Source organism: Diospyros lotus, chromosome 15 (assembly GCF_014633365.1).
Source record: "Diospyros lotus cultivar Yz01 chromosome 15, ASM1463336v1, whole genome shotgun sequence".
NCBI classification, from domain to species: Eukaryota; Viridiplantae; Streptophyta; class Magnoliopsida; order Ericales; family Ebenaceae; genus Diospyros; species Diospyros lotus.
The window spans coordinates 31,291,597-31,308,809 of NC_068352.1; the positions used below are offsets into that span (position 1 = coordinate 31,291,597).

The window sequence follows — 17,213 nt, forward strand, 5'->3', positions numbered from 1 at the left end:
TCGAGCAAATAGTCTTGCATTAGCATCATTAATTAGCTTAACTCGCAAAATAGATCAGTTTGATTTTTTCTTCAGAAAATCGACTGGGATATAGATCATTTTCAAAGATTTCAAAGCAGAAATCTAAAGCACTTCAAAAACCATACTTTCTTGGTGTGTTGGGGACGAGTTGATAAGTCCCTATCCCATTATATGATCAATTGGAAGGTCTAAAAGCTGTTCATTGGGCATTTTCTGTACTTCTCCTCTGTATTTTCTTTTATATTTGTGTTTATTTCCCTTTTAATTTATCTTCTTCAGATGGGATCAACTGTTGGTGGGTCAGGTTGTTTGGGGGCTTTGGGCTGTTTTTAATTTGCTTTTTCCACTTCTAGAAGTAACGAGTTGAAATAAATGTTTAAAATCTCATTGGGAACAAAACATATCTTTTATTTAACCAACAAAAAGAAATCTTATTGAAAAACAATGTCTCCGATATTTTTTTATAAATTGTATTGGAAAATAATGTCTCCTGTCTTATTTGGGATTTTTACTAAAATGATAATGAATGTTACTTCAGTCTGTTGAGCTGAGAGAGACTTGCCAATGTAACTAGCGGGTCTTTGTAACTTCTCTTTGCCAACATGTAGCAAAAAATGCCAAGTGTTTGCCTTTGCATATGACCCACAAGTGGGATTGCTTTGCCTTGAAAACACTAAGGCTGCATTCTCTTTGCTATTTTTAAGTTATTTTTAGTTTTTAATTTTCTAAAATAATGAAAACGTATTTTATTTGCTATTTTTAAAAATATATTTTTGAAAACAAAAAAAAATATAAAGAAAACTCAAAACAACAAAAATGTTGTTTTGAGTGTTTTCATTCAAAACAAACTCTAAACTCAAAACTTATTTATTTATTTATTCATATTTTGTTATTGTAATGGAAAAAAATATTACAAAATTCATTAACTTAAAAATGTATATATTTTTTAATAATATATTAACATTAAATATTTCTAATTTACTGAATAATCAAATTTATTGAATAAAATATCATTAAAAAATTATTTTCAAAATTTTAAAGAGAACACATTTTCTAATTTTCTATTTTGAGGAATAGTTTTTTAAAATGACAAAGTAAACGCATTTTTAATTTTCTGAAAACAAACTACCAAAATAGAAAATTGAAAATAAATTCAAAACTCAAAACTGAAAATTAAAAAACAAAGAGAACATGATCTAAAACTTTTTAGACTTGTCAATTAAACTAGCGAATCTATCTCAATCAAGGTTCAGAATATTATATATTATCTGATAATAATAACAATGATAGTTTTATGATATATATATATATTTATAATTTATTCTTTGTTTTTACTTTATTTAAAGAAATTGATAGTTATGGGACGAAAATGCATGTTCTTTGGTTTAAATTTAAAAAACATATATATACTTTCAAATTTCAAAAATCATGTCATTTTATATTAAAAAGTTGTGTTGTTTCTTAAAGGTTTTTTTTTTTTAAGTAAGAATAATATTAAAAACAAAAAAACGCTGAAATGACTACAACCAAGGCCAAGACATATCCCGGACCACAAAAAAATCTGGGGGAGTAAAGCAACAATCACCCGCTGGATCAAACCAAAAGATAAAAGAGAAATAAAAAAATATATACAAAAGTCAAAAAATAAGCATTGGGAACACCCAAACAACAAAAAGCAATAACTCTGAGATCACTCATAAAAGCATAATTGAAAAGAGACATGATTTATTCTAAGAGACATGATTTATCACAAGGTTGTGTTATTTGGCTTCATACCTGTCAGGAGGTTTTCAGAGTCTATAAATAGATTTGGACAAATGGGGTGTATAGATGTGGAAAAAAACAACTCTTCTTTCTTCTTTTAATAACTGTCATTTCTTTTTTTTACTCTTTTAATGCTTTCAATTGGTGGGTTTGAGTTCTTAGTGGTAGAAGAGATCAAAACGTGTAATTTTAATTTCTTAGTTAGGTATTATATCATGGAATTAGAATTTTCATGAACCTTTGCACCTAGTAATAGAAATTACTATAATAAATATAGTTTCTTAATTAGAAACGTCTTGCCTAATACAATCATTTCCCTACTCCGAATTTGTTGTATTTCCTCAATTTTTATTTTATTATTTTTTTCTATATTACTACAACACACAAGACATTCGATCACCTTAGTGAAAAAAACCAAAACTGATGCTAGTTGTGTTAAAAATAAAAAATAAAAGATAATGCTAATTTAATATATAAAAAATTTTCCTCTCTCCCTATTGAATGTTTTGCTCTATTTTTGTATACATGTGCAAAGCTTTCATTTATAATTTATTTTTGGGCATTCTAGAAACCCCTAACGTTTGCTAAAAACTTAATAACATTCCTAGTTCTTTTATAATTACTCTCTTTAATTATCCCTTTTGATCTTGTATCAAGTACTTTTCCTTGATGCACCTTTGATTTTTATTCAATAAAGAAAAATTCTATAAACTAAATTAATTAAAACTAAAGTACAACCCAACCATGCATTAACAAAATAAACCAGAAACAAAGAGAGATGCCAAAGCTAATTAAAACTAGGTATGACGCATAAGAGAAAATCAAAACAACAAAATTCAGTAACCAAAAAATAAAATCATACACCAGTGTTTGTTTAGAACACATACGAGCCAATTATCCCTCTCCCTCTCTCTCTCTCTCTCTAGGGTTTTTCTGAGAATATAGATGCTTCACCCGCTGTTGCCATGGCTCCATCTCCCCGGGTCGCTTCCAAATCTTACCCTACTGTATCCTATTTTCGTCTCACCTCCTCAAGACGATGATAACTATATGACGACCTGGTTTTGGTTTTCTCTTAGCCCTCAAGGAATGGCTCTCAGACATGCATGGCCAATATCTTCCGGCCAATATATCATCATTTGCCTCCTAGCTAATTAATTATCCACCTTTTGCTGGAACATTGTTTACCCGATGCATGATTAGTATATATTAATAAATTAAACCAGTAAAAATGAAAGAGAGGTGGGGCTTAATTAAAACATTTACGCTTAAGCTGGCTCTTACTTAATTTCTCGTCTTATATATATATATATATATATATGCCACTGGAAAGGAGCAAATTCAGCTACTCTCAAACGCAGCAGCATCTTCAAGTGAGGTGCAGCCATCTGATGAGAACGAGTAAGAGATACAAATCCATGTACGTGTGTTCTCTGTAGCCTACATTACATGTTCATCTCTCCATTTTCAATTATATGTTTTAATCATTCTGAAGCTTATTCAATTATGTTGTGTTTGGGTATGAACCATATACATATTTATATATATATATATATATGCGGAAAAGATTGGATTTCCCAGCGTTTTTTTTACCGGCATTTGTGTGAACGTGGGAAAAAAAAGGGAGAAGTGCTGGCTAACAGCCAGCCTTAAGTATGTTCAAAATTGTTGACGTTTTTATACATAAGAAAAAATAAAAGAAAACACAAAAGATTACCCGCATTTACAAGCACCGCCTCATATCCTTAAAAAGGACTTTGCTACATTGCCCAAACATGGATGACGCACAAGGATGAAGTGCAATCAGGCTTCAGCTACCGCAGACGCGCAAAGCTCGGGCCCGATCGAACTTCATTAGCAGATAAAGATGAAGTGATCGGGCGATAGCGACGAGCAGGGCTGGCCTTGGGCATAGGCTGTCTAAGCAGGCCTTTAATTTTTAAATTTTAAATTAATTAAAAATAATAAATTTAAAAATTAAAGAGACATTAAGGGCATGCCCATTTCAAGTCATTATAAATTTTTAATTAATCTCAATTTCTCAATTTTCTTTTATTAATAATTAATTTCATGAGCATTACTATAATTTTTAATTAATCTCAATCTCCCATATTCTTTTATTAATAATCAATCTCATTCCCACGTGTTGTCAGTGACACCCATCCCCTCACAAATATTTCATGTATTTTTAATTATTCTCAATTTTTAATTATTCACAACTACGCATTCTTTTTAGCGATTCCATTTTCGTCCTCATCATCCCATTATGTGACTTATTAGGAATATCTTTTAATTTTTTTTATTAACCCTTAAATTATCAATTAATTTTGCATATATATTTCAATATTTGTGATCCCTCTATTATTAGTGAATCTACACTAATGGATTGGCAATGATGTTTATTGAAAAACATATTTTGGAACAAATTAATTGTAATAGTTTAATTATTGATTTTTCATCTAAAAATGCTAAAAGAGTAAATTTAAAGTAAAATATTGTGAATTTTATATAATAATTTTTTTTATTTATTTTAATTTTATTTTTAAATAAGTCATAGAGGGCTCCATAAAAAATTTTGCTTAGGGCCCTTAAAATCTCAAGGCCAACCCTGGCGGCGAGGATGCAGCTACGAAATTTGGCCGTTAGATTTTAATGATTTTTGGGTATGTTGGTTGATGGGAATAAGGGTGTCGGATGGTTGCCTCTAATCACTGAAAACCACCAGTCATGGTGGTGACTGTTAGTGCTTTTTTCAATATTGATTGAAAATTAAAAATAATATATATAAAAATTTGACTCACTTTTCTTTTGTAAATGTTAATCTCCCTTGACCGTTTCTTTAATTATATTTTAATTAAAGGGATTAATTTTTTTTATTTTTTGTTATAAATTTGTCAATTACATATTTAAAACCATGGCAAAAAATATATATTCTGTCATAAAGTTTGTAAAGACTCGGTTACGTAATTGAATTGGAGATTAATGATTGAACGATAATCATGAAGTTTATCAAGACTTGGTTCCACAATCAAATTAGAGATTAATGATTGAATGATAATTTAGTTGTGTATATTGAAAAATAGATATTTAATAAAATTGATAACGATATTATTATGCCAAGTTATTAAAATATAAAAATACGTCGATTGTATAATTTATTGATATATATATTTTTTAATGTTATATTATTTTAATTTTTTTATATTATTTAATTTTAAACAGAGTTTAAAGTTTTGGGTTTAATTTTTGCCCACCCTGCCTAAAATTTCTGGCTCCGCTACTAATTAGTTGATAATGTTGTAAAGAAAATTGATCGATAGTTTGCCAACATGTACAATGGAATATACAAACTCCATACACAAATAGCGTTACCGTTAAAAGACTTCTTATGGATTTTGCAAAACTTAAATTTTTTGAAAGCAATTTATTATTTTTTTTAACTCTTCTAGGCCCTCACAATTATTACACAAAGTTTACTTGATTTTGCATTCCTTAATTTAGGTTAACAATTCCCTCTGAATATGTCTATGAGGGTCTTTCTTTGAAATGTCCAGTTTAAATCATAGTTACTGTCGAGACGGTGATCGTATCACCCTAACAAATTACCCATCACAAAAAGCGAGAAGGCAAGCCCATCACAAGAGGCCATAAGAAAACAAAGCAAAGACTTAGGAAAAGAGAAAGAAAACAAAGCAAACAACCCTAAGAAACTAAACTCTGCTCCAAAATTAAAACCAAAGTCGACATCCAGTAAAGCAACTAAAGAAAAAAAAAATTAAAATAAGTGAACTGAAGCTTCCAATTGGCGATTAAACCAGACTTGGAAAAAAAAAAAAAATCAATGTTCATTAATAGAACAGCAGCGAATTAACAGGACTAAAGGCTGAAACAAGTTTTGTTGTTCTAGTGTAACTTTTAAAGCTGCATCTAACTACATGTGTTGGATTTTTTTTTTTTCTTTGTTGCTATCGATAAAAACCTGCAATCATTACTCATAAGGTGTGCACTGTGTAAATTTCCATGTGTTTTTAACAGCTAAGTTATGGTGGCCATGTATTATGTTGGAAATGAAGTACACAACTCTAATTTTATCATTCAATAAAGAAGAAATTTAAAAAAAAATTAATAATAAATCGTGAATATTTTTTATGCACAAGTTCCATCCAAGTGGTAAGTACAGAGCATATTATATAACACTAAATTACTACTAATTTTTATACAATAAACTATTATAACATTTGTTAGAACACTTCTAACTCTCACTTAAAACTCTTCATTGATGAGTTCTTACTCTCGCTTGAATTGAGGAAACTAGCAAACTAAACACACATAATTACACTAGTTCTCAAACAATTACAACCATATAACTTATAAAGTGGAAATTGCAAAAACTAACTTAAACCAAATACAGACTACACATTTAGCTAATGGTGTAAACTTAAAAGATGATAACTTATCTTATCATTAACTTAATCAACTTAGTGTCCCATAAATCAATTAGTGATGACTTTTAACACATTATTGGTGTTATCCTTGTTGTTCTTCTTCTTTTTTTTTTCTCCGTAATATTTGAACTTTTTGAGTAAATATCCCTTTTCTGTTTAACTTCTTTTTTTTATTTTGATAGTCGACAGCGGTATGGGGTTTAGGAAAAATCAAGTATGGGCGATTGAGTTTGAGGTTTAGGAAAAATCGAGTATTTCAAAGTTTGGCAAACTAAAATGTAAAACCAACAGCCCACCCTTTAATTGAAGCTCAAAAACCCATCTGCATCCACTAACTGAACACCATGTTTAACAAAATAAAATAAAATAATAGATAATGTTTTAATTTGGATCTTTGAGATAAAGTGGGTTGGATGCATTGATATATTCTTTTAATTTTGAACTTTATGTGTTTTGTAGGTTTTGCTATTTCATGAGATTACTCTAATGTCATTGGGTATGTGTTAATTCTTGCACTTCAGCGACTATTTCTTATATTCCTCAAACCGCTCAAATTGTTAAGCTATGGTTTGAGTGGTTTAAAATACATAGCGATTTGGTTATGATTTGAGAAACCGATCATTTGTAACCCTAACTAGCTTGACAATTAGCAGCTTGGATAGAGGAGTTTATGTAGTGTTTTGTTCTTTGGTCTTTGTTAGTTCTGTTTTATGGTCTTTGAGGGGGGGAAAAAAGACAGAAAAGAGAAATCCACACAAGAAAAACAAAACTATAGATTCCCAATTCCAAGTCAAGCCTTTCAATCTTAATTTCTTCATCAGAATGGAAATGAATGTTGGAAAGCTCAAAATAGATTGAAATGGTACTGTGGGATTGAGCAGAGGCCCTCTTACCAAAACAAGAAATCAAAGAGAATTAGCCAACAGAGGGTTAATCTAGAAATTACAAATCATATGGGGGCTTTGATACAATAATGTTGGAAAAAAACCATATGTAAGACTCAAAACAATCAACTTTATATCGCTTTGAATGAATTCTAAGAGTGTCCCGCAAAACTATTTTTGGAGAGAGTTGTACGAATGAAAAACTTATACAAATAACAAAAATAAGCCAAAGGGATAAAGATAAGTCTATAAATTATATTATTATAATGAAGAGTTGAATTCAAAATATCTTGAGAGAGATAAATCAAATTCAAATTTAATCTGATTATCTAGCAAAAAAAATAATGATCTAATGTTAATGTGTAGCTAAAGAATATTCCCTTCCCATGGAATTGTATTTAATTTTTTCTTTTCTTTTATGTTTTATAGTCTATGAGTTTTTCTTGTGGTGTATGTCTAATTTGTTGTTTTTTTTCAAATTTTTTATAGGAATTAGCAAACTATTTAACCATCAATGTTTAGAACTTAAAGCTTCAATCCCCTTTCACAACCTCCATTCCCCTTCTCCCTATTACCCTACCCCAGCCACCATGGTTTCTAACCATGGCCTCCATCATGCCATTAAATGCATCACACCATGGGTATTCCCTAATCCGAATCTCACTCCTCCCTTTACTCACTCACCTGTTCCCATGGAAGTGGTGTCTGCTTCTACACCTTCCCCTTAACAACCCATGCTCCAGCTCCTATGGAGTCTGATGAACGCTTATTTGGGCATTCTTTGTTTTGGTTCAAGTATGGCGAGAAGGGTTGGTATGGTCTTGCATGCATCACAGCTTCCCTTCATGGGCTATAGTCCATTTTCCTAGGGTTCATCCCTTTGGTCATTCTTGCCGTATTATTGTTGGTCAAAAACGATGTTGTTTGGCAATTTTGATATGTTCGGTTATTTCAATTTTTTTTAATACAAAAACTGAATCAAACTGAAATAATCAAAATTATCAAACTTAAAAATCAAACTAAACCGACATTTAATTTGAATCAAATCAAACCGACAATTTTGACCGTATTTAGGTATGAAACACGCAGAAAAGCTATTAGTGATGAAAATAACACTTCAAAAGACCTAGTAGCAAAATCTGGAAATGAAGACAGTTCAAATCCTGGGAATAATGTAAGTTTTCTGTCTAAATAGAAGTTTGCGCACGTGTGTCACGCACCTAGGGTTTAGAAAGGAAATGAGAAGAATTTGAGGGAGAAAGAATAGAATGGAGGGAGAAACAAAATAGAGAGAATTGAAGAAGAACAGGGGAGATCAAGAGAGAGAATTGTAGAGAGAGATGACAAAATTTCAAATTATCATTCCACTTACATTCTCTAACAAATCTAACCCATTTATAAATTGTTCTATTTTTTAGCTAAAATACAACTGAAAGATACAATTATTATAACAGCAAAGTACAATAATCAAAAGAAATTGTTAAAGTGTTGTCTCGATTATAAGATAAGATCACTTATATTAGTGTATTTGAGGGCCAATAAAACATTAAATAAATGTTTATATCCCCATCATGTAATTAGTGATAGTTGGGGAGTTAAACCGTAAATATTTAATAGTCTTCATTGGGATATTGGCCCACCTTTATAAATAGAGGGCAAGGGGTGTGTATGCAGTAGATTTTTCTCATTCTATGGTTTATGAGTGTTGATTGTTTCTGAGATGAAGGTTGGGTGATGTTAGTTTTGTAATCTTGGAGAGAAAACAATTGGGACGCTTGGGAATAGAAGGAAAATGAGGGTCACTGTTGTACTGATCAATTTCTACTAAATAAAAACTACTCTTGAAAGTGATTTTAAGGCTAGATGTAGTGCCATTCACGAGACATGAATCAAGATAAAATTATGTCTTCTCATGTGATTTGTGTGTTTCATTTCTTATTTTGTTCTTGATTAATTCATATTCTTTATTATATGTTTGTGTTGTGATGTATTGGCATGTAAGTTGTGAGTAATTGTGAGGGGTGTTTGATCGGTTTCTTGAAGGATTACAAGGCTGTCAGTGCTTCTAATTATAATAAAAATACATATAATATATAATTATAATTATATCCTTAAGAATCTTTGGGGGCGTGACAATGTGATATCTTCCATGTTCAAACTGAACATTATGAATTCATAGTGAAACAAAAAAAAAAACTTTTTGCTCGGTAAAATCATTGAAGCAAAGCAGCCTAAACCCTGGTCAGCACCATTACAAATCGAATATCCTAAGGGCTGCAAACCAAAGAATCCTAAGGTTACCAGCAACAATATGATGATTTGGTGAATATTCAAGTGAAGACAAAGAACTAGTGATCACTCGTTTGTCGTAGTCATGACAAACCCCAGTTACAGAGGTAGGCTAAGAAAATTGTTGATTGATGATAGAAGGATGCACAAGATGTCAACATTAGCAACTCAATTCTTGATCTAGGAGTGGTATAGCAGCAATATGATGAGCCATCAATTCTTGATCTAGGAGTGGTACTGCAGCCGGTGCATTGTCGATATGGTCGTCAACAAAAATCTCAGCAGTCGTCTGTTACTATTGACATTTTGTGCATCTTTCTATCATTGATCAACAATTTTCTTGACCTACCTCTATTGCACCAACTAGGGTTTTCCTGGCCATGAAAACAAGTGATTGCTAGTTCATTCCAACTGAGATACTCACCAAATTCATCATATTATTGCTAGTCACCCTCTCGGTTCAGGTATCAATTGACTAATGGCACCAAAACCTCCTCCCATTGAACAACAATTTTCTTGCCCTACTTCTGTTATATCGATGGCAACTCAGTTCTTTCACAACCATGGAAAACAATCAAAATATCACAACCATGGATATTTAACCGAGTTCTTGCCCTATTTTTCTTACGCTGGTGGCGACCACGTAATTTCACAGCCATAGAAAACAATCAAAATATCACTAGTCCTTCCCACCATCATTCTTCAGTAGACAATTATCGATCAGGCTTCACCTGGATATTCAGCGCATCGTCATATTGCTCCAAGTAACCTTCCTGATCTAGAAACCGACTTGGGATTGCCATCTTTACCTCCTAGTACTATCATGGATCAACAATTTTCTTGCCTATTTGTATTGCACTAATGGTAGCTAGGGTGTTTCACGGCCATGGAACACAATCAAGTTTGGCTCAACATAGCCTAGGAGGGAGTAAGTAGTTCAGGCACCGAGGATTTTGAGGACCCAGAAAGATGTCAATTTATCTCAGCTTCAAAGCCATGGAAATGGAGGCCACTCACAGTTTCAATGGAGTTCCTTGAGTTCTTCTACGAAATAACATAGAAAAGTTCAAGGTATAGAGCTTATTGCAAGAAAAGGCACAAGTATCCTTTCAGTTTTCATTCATGTAGTTATCTCCAAGCTGAAGAAAACTCATTGCTAGAATGAAAAGCCCCAGGAGAGATGCAAATGAATAAATTTGGGTATAAATATTTGAGGCGCCCTAACTTAATTTCTTTATTTTGCTTCAGTGGAGTTCCTAGTTCCAAAATTTTGGGTTACTTATAGGTTGTCTATATTTTATTATTTGACGTCGTAACTAATTCAATCATTTTCAGAAGGCCTTCTAGTCCACAAGACTCGCTATCCTGTAAGGATAAAAAAATAATTATTTTTCTAACATGACCTTATTTTTTAATATAATTGAACTGATTTGATTTCAGATATCTAATCACTGCAGGTTGCAAGCAATAACGGATATCAAATCACTGCACAAAGACAGTGTGCTCTGCATAAATTTACACTTAAAAAGCCAAATTGTCCTGTTTTATAAAGCCCTCCAGTGTTTCATCAGCCACCATACGCACGAGAGACATTAAAATTTTTAATGCAACAGTATATTAAGGCTTAGTTCTACTACGTGAAATCGCCTACATAAATTCTAACTTGTCAGTTATTTTTATATAAACCTAACTGCTCCAACCAAGTTTTTCTTGGCTGTTCCAAGAAAACTAGGATCAGACCCAATAATCAATTTATTTATTTATTTATTTATTTATGGCATATTGAGTACTCGCAAACAGCTTCTAAGAGAACTGTTAACAGGCATTTTGAAGCAAATAGAGGGGGCCGCATTAAATAGTTACAATGTAAACTATCTTCTCACTAGTAAAAAGGAAAGAAAAAGGATAGAAGTTCAGTCCATTACAACTAGCTCCCAGTGCATGATGAGGTAAGGCACAAAAAAGAAAAAAAGAAAAAAAGAAAACTGCAGAACACAATGAGAACCAAACAGCTAAACCACAAACCCATCCTAATATGAATTCTGTAACCTTGGGGAGCAGCGAGAATATAACAGCCCCTCGATGCTGTGTGACGACTGTGCGGCAAGGGCATATTTTAGCGAAAGCAAAATGTTGGGTCCATCACTCTACCTGTGCACCAGGAGACTTTCCAACTGGGCAATGAGGATTGGGCAAAGGAACTTCTCAATCGATCTTCACTGACGAGAAAAGGTAATGGACAAAATAGAATGACGTGAGGAAACCAATAGTGCCAGTTGCCAACATGATTGCAACAGCCATGATCAGTGAATAGCCCAGATATAGTATAGCGGACACGGGGCCACTCAAGCTCTGGAGGTCAAAAACCAGGTAATTGATGGAGTACAGGAAAACATAAAGAGAAACCGAACCAGATGCATAGAAGGCTTTCCACCACCACTGCCAGTCCTCGACACACAGATGCATGTAGGTAAGGACCACAGACACTTCACCACAAACGATGACTAACAACAATAGGACAACAAGCAAGAACCCAAAGACATAATAAAACCTCCCAAGCCAGATGCTAGAGAGGATGAAGAAAAGTTCAATGAAGAGGGTTCCAAATGGAAGTGTCCCAGCGCCAAGAACAAGGAGCCACGAAGGGTATTTCCGTGCCGGAATCTCTCTCGGGATCTGGTTAGTTCTTACAGGGAACTGAATAGGCTCAGCTCGTGTACCTAAGAAACCTCCTAGAAGGGTGAGTGGGACTGAAATGCAGAACCAGAGTGACAGGAGGATAAAATACAGAGAAATTGGAATGGCACCATTGCTCTTGCTGCCCCATAGAATAAAATTCAGTGCAGTGAGAATAACAAAGATGATTCCTGGGAAGAAGCATGCAGTCGACCAAGCTACTGACCTCCAACCATCTGAAGTTCCCTTGATTGTTCTCCATAACCGTACACCAGCATAACCAGCAGCTGCCCCCAGGAACAGGTAAAGAATTATCATACCAGTCAACAACATTCCCCGAGAGGCTGGAGACATGAAACCAAAGGCAGCAAATACAATAGTAACAACTGCCATTCCAGTGATCTGAACCCCATCTCCAACCATCACACAGAGTAGCTTTGAGTGATTTGGTTCTCTGAATACATCACCCACCACAAGTTTCCAACCTGAAAGCTCTTCGTTCATCTGGGCTTGAGCTTCTTTATCCAATTCCTCATACCGAGTCAAATCTCTTCTCACTGTCCGCAGAAAGATAACAAATACAATTCCAGCCAAGAAAAATATCACCATTAGTGAGTTCATGATGGAGAACCAGTGGACTCGAGCACCTTCCATCTTCAGATAAGCATCCCATCGAGATGGCCATCTAATATCACTCTTCACAAATTCAACCTCATAAGTGAATGATACCCTTTCTTGCTCCCTTATTATCTGGGACTTGTCAAGTCCCAATGGGCAGCTTATAGAACTGGCATCATCATACATATGCAGTTTTGCCATCTTTTCTGGATCATATTTGACACTGCAAGGGGTAACCTCAAAACCGACTATCTCATATCCAGAAGCCGTTTTCTTATCATTAACTGCAATTACTCCCATACCTGCTTCACCGGTATCAAGAATCTTCCCACCACTCCCTTCATACTCATGAACCAAAACCTTGAACTTAACGTGATTAATGATGTAATCATCATTACCATCTGGTGGAGCATACCCAACAGGAAACCCAGTAAATTGAATTTTCATGTTATTGCGTTCCACAAACCTCATGGCAGGCAAATTATCCAAAATCAAATTTACTTGATATAGATCACGAGTTCTCTGTTTCAAAAGCTTAACCTCATGCTCGCTTAGTGGACTTGTGGTGCAGAGGAATTTTGTTTCATTGACATTCATCTTAAAACGGTAAGGAGAGTTGTAAATATGATCCCCCATAAGGAGTTCTCCAAGATTCTCAGCACTTTTCTTTTTTCCCCCCAGGGGTTTGCAGTAGGGGAGACTGTAATAGCTGAATGGAAGTTCAGTCTCAATTGATGTCAATGAATTAACTTTTGCAAAAATTTCATCACCGTTTGAATATGTATTCATGTAGCTTCCTGGAAGATAAAACCCATCGCAGGCATGTGACACAAGAACTGTATAGATGAAAGCTACCCAATATGCCCTTTTTGGGATCAATGAATAAGCCATTGAGTTCAAAAAGAGGCAAAGAATGGAGCCCTCAAACTCTTCTTGATCAGAGCTAACCAGGAGGCTTAGTAAACATCCAATCTACATGTGTTAAACTTCCATATCAGTCTCTGAAAGTGAGCTCACATAATCCACCCAACAAGTATTAGGATGCCAAAACATTCATTACAAACACCACATGCATGCTAAGATACTAAGATATGTAGAGAGCACAGATGATGCAAAAGTAGAAATTGTTTTACAGAAGAAATCTGGAAAAAAAAAAAAAAAGAGAAAGGAAAAAGCTTAAAAAGGAAATAGATGCCTATTATTGGTATACATTATTGATGGTTATAATAAAACCAGTTATTCTATAAAAATAGGTTTGAGAATGGATTAATGGCTGACAATAAGGCCTTGGTAGTAAAGAATGAGACAGCTCCTAAGTGTTACTTGCCTTAGTCAGAGTAAGCTAGAAGTCAAGGAAGTGTAAACTAATTGAATTATATGCACACCATTATTGGGATTAGTACCCAGGAAAAGGATCTCAAGACCTCACCCTAATATGGAAATATTTTCAACTGTACAAGTATAGATCCGCTGCTTAACCAATACAAATAGCATCAGAGTAAATATTGTCATGCACATAGTTATGTAAAAGTTAACACTGGACCTCAAAAAAAATTATCAAAAGTATCCTGCACCCAAAGTATACAGAGTGTACCCATGCAGAATATACCTGTATACAGACAGTCACATGCATGCATATGCACATCATATGCATATATACATAAAGTTCTTTTCCTCAATAAGTAACTTAAGTGGGACTTTAGCTTGAGTCTCTCCACTGGGGAAATGTTGTATAAGCCTGTGTCTCTGTTTTTCCTGAAGGATTATTGCCATATGCTATTGTGGATGAATACAAGTAACAGACCCAGAGATAAGTTGCATGCATACCATTATTAACAGTCAAGAGCACATCTTGGTGTTACCAACATCTAAAGCCTCGTAATTACAAACTAGTGTGGTACTCAAACCGATTACAACAATAAAACACAAGACTTAATCCGCTAGGTGGGATCCACTAATTTTAAACAGATTAAAATGTCCAGATTATGTTTCAGTTCCTTCCAAGAATTTTCCACTTCTCCCACGTATTAATATTTGCTCACAAAACCATCTGATGAATACAGTATAAACAGACAGATCCAGCAACAGATGCAATTGAAGCCTAACCACAAAAAATCAAGAGAAAGAAAGAGTGGTAAAAGTGAGGCCAAAGAGAATGTCTAAACATTTCATAACAACGTTGCAGGTATGTCCTATAAAAACAGAGGAGGTTGGAGGAGAAAGAGAGAGAGAGAGAGAGAGAGAAGGGGGGGGGGGGGGACAGAGCAGAAAAAATCAGGTTCTACAATCCTTTTTCTATTATATCCATTGGGATGATTTCCAAAAGCCAACACTTTAATGCTTCAGTTTTTTAATGAAAAATTCACAATCTTGTCTAACTTTTTTGTTTTCCAGTGTTTAAAAAGCCAAGGGGGCAAGAACTCAATCAATCTCAATGTTAAGCCCAGCTTGAAAAGTGTAAACTAGATATGCAAGAAGAATAGTTACTATATGCAATATCATGGTGTCAAAAGAAACTAGAGAGAAAGAAAACTTTCTTTTCTACCAACGGAGAGTAAGGAATTGGAGATCAGGTTTCTTATAACTTCTAAATTAATTTATTTGTAAAGCAAAAAGAGACTTAGTCGAGTTTTTGAATTTTGATGCTTTAACTTCATTCAGTTTTCTTTTTTTTTTTTCTCTCCCGAGCTGCAATCCAGAGTATCTGTCCTTATTATCCTTGGTAATTTTGCATTTTCCATTACCATTGTCATTGGTATTGAATCACACAAGCACCGCAGGTTCTGTCACAACTTGTAATAACTAGGAAGCAACCTAAACACTGTTTGTTCCTATCTACCAATGAACATATCACAAATCGAGTCTCAAAAAAAAAAAAATTCAACTTCCAGCACTCCAAACCTAATGGAACAAAAAACTCCAACTCTAGATCAGAGAACCAAACACAAAATTCCACGACTCTACATCAGCAAACTACAACATCGAAGCACAACCAACCAAACAAAACAAACTGGCACATGCTATCATGCTAAAGAAAAAACAAACACAAATTCGACGTAACATAAGACGCGAACTGATCGTAGATCTACTTATTCACATGCATCCGCGTAAATGAAGTACAAGGAGGAGAGACTGAAGAAGACGAACCAGATCCGATCGCTTGAGATAGTAACAGTCGGGAGCGTGAGATCGAAGCCTGTGGAATCCAGAGAGAGAGAGAGACAGAGAGAGGCAACGTTTTTGCGTTGAATAGAGGAGCCCTATGGCTTCGCTATATGAGCAGTTAGATTCAGAACTCGCACGACTCGACTCGCTTTGAGTTACCGAATGCAACTCAAAGGCGACGCCCTTGAGTGGGCGGACGAGTTTTGGGCCTCTTGTTGGAAAAAGCCCAAGTACACTTGATATACAGATCCACTTATAAACTATATAATTAAGATATAGTCACGTCTCAATAATTTTAGATTTGATGTAATTTGCAGCGTGAACATTTAGGGCCTATTTGATTGGTCTTTTTCTCATAAAAAATGATTATTTTTATCTAAATTTTAATTTTTAGGTGTTTGATTGATCAAATTTTTCATCAAAAATATTTTTTCACTTGTGGTCGCGTAACCCTCTTTTTTCAGTTTTGTTGGAATTAGTTTTCTCATAAGGGTGGCAAGATTTGATTTTTCATGAAAATGAAAAACCCATCCACCACACAATTGCTTCATCTTCCACCACCACTTACCAACATAGAGTAGTAAAGATCAGGCAACAATGATTGCAACGACCACTGTAGATGGTAGCAAAGATAGGACAACGGCAATAGACAACAAAGATGGCAACGATGACAATGGCAACAAAAATGGGCAGCGACTGTAGATGGTAGCAAAGATAGGGCAAGCGGCAATAGGCAACAAAGATGGCAACGATGACAATGGCAACAAAAATAGGCAGCGGCTGTAGATGGTAGCAAAGATAGGGCAACGACAATAGGCAACAAAGATGGCAACGATGACAATGGTAACAAAAATGGGCAGCGGCGACGATGGGCAGCGGAGATGGTGGTGGTGGTGGTGATGGCAGTGGCAGCCAGCGAGAATAGCAATAGCGATGGCAGCCATGAGAGAAGGCAAAGAGGAGACAGGAATGGATTTGGGGAGAAAATTCCATAAAAATAAAATTGTAATCAAACATCAAAAATTAAAAAGTATGATAATTTTTAGGTTGAAAATTAAATCAATCATAGACCCTCAATTGATAATTTTCATGAAGATAATTTCTAGACAATTGAATTACTTAGAAGTTATTTTTTTTCCATACAAGTTCCATGCTTGCAATTAAACGCACCCTTAGTTTCAAACTGAACAGTTTAAATTTTTTTAAAAATTAAATTGAATTAATTAAATAGTTGTTTAAATTAAAAAAAATAAAAAATAACAGAATGCAGGCTGATAAAAATGATATGGGTGACCAAAATTTCAATTAAACTAAATTAATAGAACAAAACTAATCAATTTTAGTAAAAAAT

General features: G+C 34.1%; 1 protein-coding gene across 1 annotated transcript; it reads right to left on the reverse strand.

Moving 5' to 3' along the window:
• Positions 1–11,259: 11,259 nt before the first annotated feature.
• On the reverse strand, positions 11,260–16,057 carry LOC127792187 (transmembrane 9 superfamily member 12). The gene is made up of 2 exons (XM_052322588.1): positions 15,845–16,057; positions 11,260–13,669 (listed from the first exon to the last, which is right to left on the reverse strand). The coding sequence occupies exon 2, from the start codon at positions 13,586–13,588 to the stop codon at positions 11,609–11,611; it is 1,980 nt and encodes a 659-aa protein (XP_052178548.1). The 5' UTR covers positions 13,589–13,669; positions 15,845–16,057; the 3' UTR covers positions 11,260–11,608.
• Between the last annotated feature and the right edge of the window lie 1,156 nt (positions 16,058–17,213).